The 3,873-nt window shown below is 61.0% G+C and overlaps 1 protein-coding gene across 1 annotated transcript; it reads right to left on the bottom strand.

Moving 5' to 3' along the window:
* Positions 1 to 1,518: 1,518 nt before the first annotated feature.
* Positions 1,519 to 3,230, bottom strand: LOC138102597 (serine/threonine-protein kinase pim-1-like). Its single transcript, XM_069000319.1, has 4 exons — positions 3,194 to 3,230; positions 2,512 to 2,878; positions 1,947 to 2,123; positions 1,519 to 1,622 (listed from the first exon to the last, which is right to left on the bottom strand). The coding sequence occupies exons 2-4, from the start codon at positions 2,855 to 2,857 to the stop codon at positions 1,519 to 1,521; spliced, it is 627 nt and encodes a 208-aa protein (XP_068856420.1). The 5' UTR covers positions 2,858 to 2,878; positions 3,194 to 3,230.
* Between the last annotated feature and the right edge of the window lie 643 nt (positions 3,231 to 3,873).

The raw sequence follows: 3,873 nt of genomic DNA, 5'->3' as shown, positions 1-3,873 counted from the left end.
ACACATTGATTTATCACATACTATAGCACAGCACCTGTTTGGTATCAGTACATCCAGAACTAGTTTCCCAAACTCTCTGGTTTCTTTAAACCATGCAGGAAGCCCAGCACAATGCATAGACAGGAAAGAAGAGCCTAGGCTGATCAGAGCTTTGAAGCCACAGACACCTTGTCCCTGTAGCAAGGGCAGCAGGACACATGTTGCAGATGAACTGCTTTTATGAGGCTGCTAGAGCCAATAAGGTTGTAAGAAATGACTGTACGTGAGTGAAGATCATCTAGTGCTGTTCTGCTCAATAGAGAGACAAAACTAGAGACAAATGCTCTGGATTCCCTTTCTGCTTTAGATCTTGTTCAAGCAGCTGCCTCCTCTCAGGGGCCTATTCCCTCATCTGTATGTGGGAGTGTTTCCCTGTCCCCCAGAGGATGCTGTGGTTTCTAAACATGAAAAGCATCTGCTATAAAGAAAAATCTCCTGGAAGGGTAGAAGCAAATAGAAAGGGTAATAGAGATGGATGAACTTCTGGGGCTGAAAAATGTGAAATGCAGCAGAAGCAGGAGGAGGTCTGTGGCCACTTGAGGTTGTTTTTCCTTGTCTCCCTCCCTTGCTGGACAGGAGGTGCTATGAGCATTCAGGGATTCTTTGTTGGCATAGCAAAGTCTCCAGAAGGCAGCTGGGGAGAAATACCACTCCTTCCACCCAGTGTTCTAAAGCTCTGGGCTACATGGTACAACAAAGTTATCAAGAGTTGCTCTGTTACATAACACAACTCCCGAATGTGAGATAGGGTTAGAGGCTGGTAACACCAGGGGGGTTCCCTTGGAGTCCCTAGGGATCACTTTCTCTGCCGCTCCTTCCTCGGCAGCGGGGGTCTCCTCATGCTCTTTCCCTGCCCCAGTGTGGGAGGCTGAGCCTGCTGGAGCGTGTCTATCTGCCGTAGAGTCTCTTTCAGCATCTGTGCATCCCTGCACAGCTCCTTTAGATGCTGCTGTCCCCTAAATCCAGGCAGACCGGGCTGCATTTGCCTGCTGCCAGTGTGAGGGGAAGAAAGAGCAAGAGTTCATTAGGGCTTGACCTGAAATGATGTTTTGGCGTTTCTGCTTCTTCTCACAGCTTTGGCAGGTGAGCAGCATCTCTGTCCCTGCCGCCTGCTGGCCCTTGGAATGCACACATGAGCCCAGGTATCACTTCTGGTGAACCCAAGTGGCCGCGTCAGTTTGAAAGGGCGGCTGTTGTTTCACTGTTACCTTTCTAGGCTGGTTACAGCTCCTCCTGCCTGTACTACAGCCTGTGCTTGAAGACACAGAACTACCGTCCTGGAGAAAAGGCATCAAAAGCTTGACAAAGGCTGAAGAGAACACTCTGATTACCCCTTTTCCCAAGAGGGTTCTTTAGCTGAAGTTGCTAAACAGGACCAGACTTGACACCCCGGCATGGGTTTGTGGTTGTTTTATTTCTCGAGCCCTCAGTCCTGCATGGGACTCGGTAATCGGGTGCTGCAGAGGCTCTGGCAAGGCATCAAAGACGCCTGCCCCGCACCCAAGGGTGGCGCAAGATCTCCTCCAGCGCTGGCCTGTCCGCAGGGTGCTTGGACAAACACCAGCGGATCAGATGTTGGCACTCTGGGGAGAGAAACCAGAAAGCGCCGGTCACTTGCAGAAGGCTCCTGCCCAGCTGCTCCCGGCGCCTCCAGGGCCCGGGCTATGCTGCGTGTGCTCAGAGCTGTGCCAGCCTCCCGGCTGACTCTGCCCTTTGCGGGACAGTGGCACGGCAGGACACGCGCCACCTCCTTCAGCCAAGCAGGCCACACCGACCACGTCGTCACGGGCTGCCTCCTGCGGCCAGCTCTTGAGGGCAGATGGGCCTCCCGCGCAGCTGCGTGAGGGCCACGCTGGGCTGCGCGGTGCCATCTGCCAAAGCCTGCCTTCTTGAGGCCAGACACCAACCTGGAGAGACCTGCTGCCAGAAGAAGAGCTGCCCCGACACGATGTCACGGTCCTCCTGGAAGGGCATGTTCCCGCAGACCATGACGTACAGCAGCACACCCAGGGACCAGATGGTTGCCGAATGGCCGTGGTAGCAGCCAAGGCAGATCCACTCGGGTGGGCTGTACATGTGTGTTCCTAGGGGAGACAGGTGGCGCTGTCCAGGTGCAGGCTGCTGGCTTCCAGAGCCTGGTGCCAGCCTCCTGGCGGAAGCAGGGGCTGCACCGGTGGCCACAACTTCCCCCCGAGGCCACCGGGCGTTCCCCAGCCAATTGGCCAAAGCCAAGAAACCGTTCTGCAAGGCAAACAAGGCCAGCGGAGCAGCCCAAGCCCTTGCAGGCCTGCCAAGCCGAGCGGCCGGGGCCTGGCTTTGTGGGCAGGGCTGGCAGCTGGCTCCTGGGGCACAGCATCTGCCCCGTGCCAAAGGGCAGCCGGCAGCCGGCTGAATGCCGCAGCCCACAGCCCAGGAGGGAATGGGGCCGTGCAGTGCCTGGCACTGGGAGCAGGGCCTGGCCTGTGGGCTCACCGGCAAATCGCGTGAAGGCCTGCTCCTGGAGGAAGGTGCCGCAACCGAAGTCGATGAGCTTCAGGTCGCCGCTCTCCGGGTCCACGAGGAGATTCTCTGGCTTGATGTCCCGGTGCAGGACGCCGCAGGCGGTGCAGTGCCGCACGGCCTCCAGCACCTGGCAGAAAAGCCAGCGCGCCATCTCCTCGCACAGGAACCCCTGCTCCAGCAGGAAGGCCAGGAGATCCTGCGATGGCTCCGGACGCTCCATCACCAGCAGGAAGCTGTCAGGCAGCTCAAACCAGTCGAGGAGCTGGATGATGTTGTGGCAGCCAGAGCCCACCTTCTCCATGAGCACGATCTCCATGGGAACACGGGTGCCGTCGGGCTGTGAGGAGGAGACAGTGCCTCCAGCAGGCCTGATACTGCCCTGTGGCTCCGCTGCCTCGTGCCTGGGATGCCCCAGTGCCCCCTTGGGCAGCCTCCCTGGTGCTTGGGCTTCCTCCCGCCCAGGGGATGCTTGGGGGGTGCCCCCCTGCCCGGCCCCATCACCAGTGTTTGGCATCCCCGGGCCCGCGATGCTCCGGCTCGCACGCTGAGCCCACGCCCGCTCCCCCCGCCCTGCGCCGCCTCCCGCCCTGGGGCCCCGGCCTTATCCCTGCCCGCCACGCCCCGCTCTGTCGCGGTGGCCCCGCTCACTCACCAGCTCGTACCACCGCAGGACGCTCTCCCGGGCCACGCGTTTGATGGCCACCTGCAAGCCCACGAGAGACGGGGCTGAGCTCAAGCCCTGCCCCGCCCCGCCCCTGGCCCTCCTCCCGCGCCCCGCCGTCTCGGCCACTTTACCGGACTCCCGTCTGAGAGGCGGATGCCCGAGAAAACGGTGCCGAAGCCACCGCTGCCCAGCTGAGGGCCCAGCTGGTACAGCTCCTGCAGCTTCTTCTTTTGCCCTGCGACCGAGACCGAGCCATCAGCCTTGCGCCCAGGGCCCCCCCGGCCAAGTGCCCGCGAGTAAAGCGAGCCGAGCCACCGCGGGCCACGTTGCTCTGACCTGCTTCCTGCTGCGCGCCGGGCAGCGGCCACCGCCTTGCAGCCGTCGGGCAGGGGAGCGGCAGAGCTGGGGCAGGGGAGCGCGCAGAGGCGGCTGCAGGAGCCGGAGGGCAGCGGGGCAGGGCGTCACCGTCGCTGTCCCCGGCGTCGTGGGCTGGACTCTGCTGTTGAGGACTGCCGGGGCTACAGCCCGAGGACTCGCACAGGGGGGTGTCAGGAGCAGCTGCAAACCAGGGAGGGGTTTTTTGAAGCCGTGGCATCAGAAGCACTGGAAACAGCCAGAGACTCTGCTGCTCTCAAGGGCCCTGGCCTGGCCTGTGGATGCCCCTCAAG

The sequence above is a fragment of the Aphelocoma coerulescens genome, unplaced genomic scaffold (assembly GCF_041296385.1).
Source record: "Aphelocoma coerulescens isolate FSJ_1873_10779 unplaced genomic scaffold, UR_Acoe_1.0 HiC_scaffold_93, whole genome shotgun sequence".
NCBI classification, from domain to species: Eukaryota; Metazoa; Chordata; class Aves; order Passeriformes; family Corvidae; genus Aphelocoma; species Aphelocoma coerulescens.
Note: the sequence above shows the minus strand (reverse complement) of the source record. Positions and strands in the feature narration are given on the sequence as shown.

Coding starts and splice junctions, on each gene's coding strand:
- LOC138102597 (XM_069000319.1), bottom strand. CDS start 2,857: ATGGAGATCGTGCTCATGGAGAAGGTGGGCTCTGGCTGCCACAACATC. Junction 2,124..2,511: donor GGCCTTCACGCGATTTGCCG/GTGAGCCCACAG, acceptor TGTCTCCCCTAG/GAACACACATGTACAGCCCA. Junction 1,623..1,946: donor CTGGCAGCAGGTCTCTCCAG/GTTGGTGTCTGG, acceptor TTCTCTCCCCAG/AGTGCCAACATCTGATCCGC.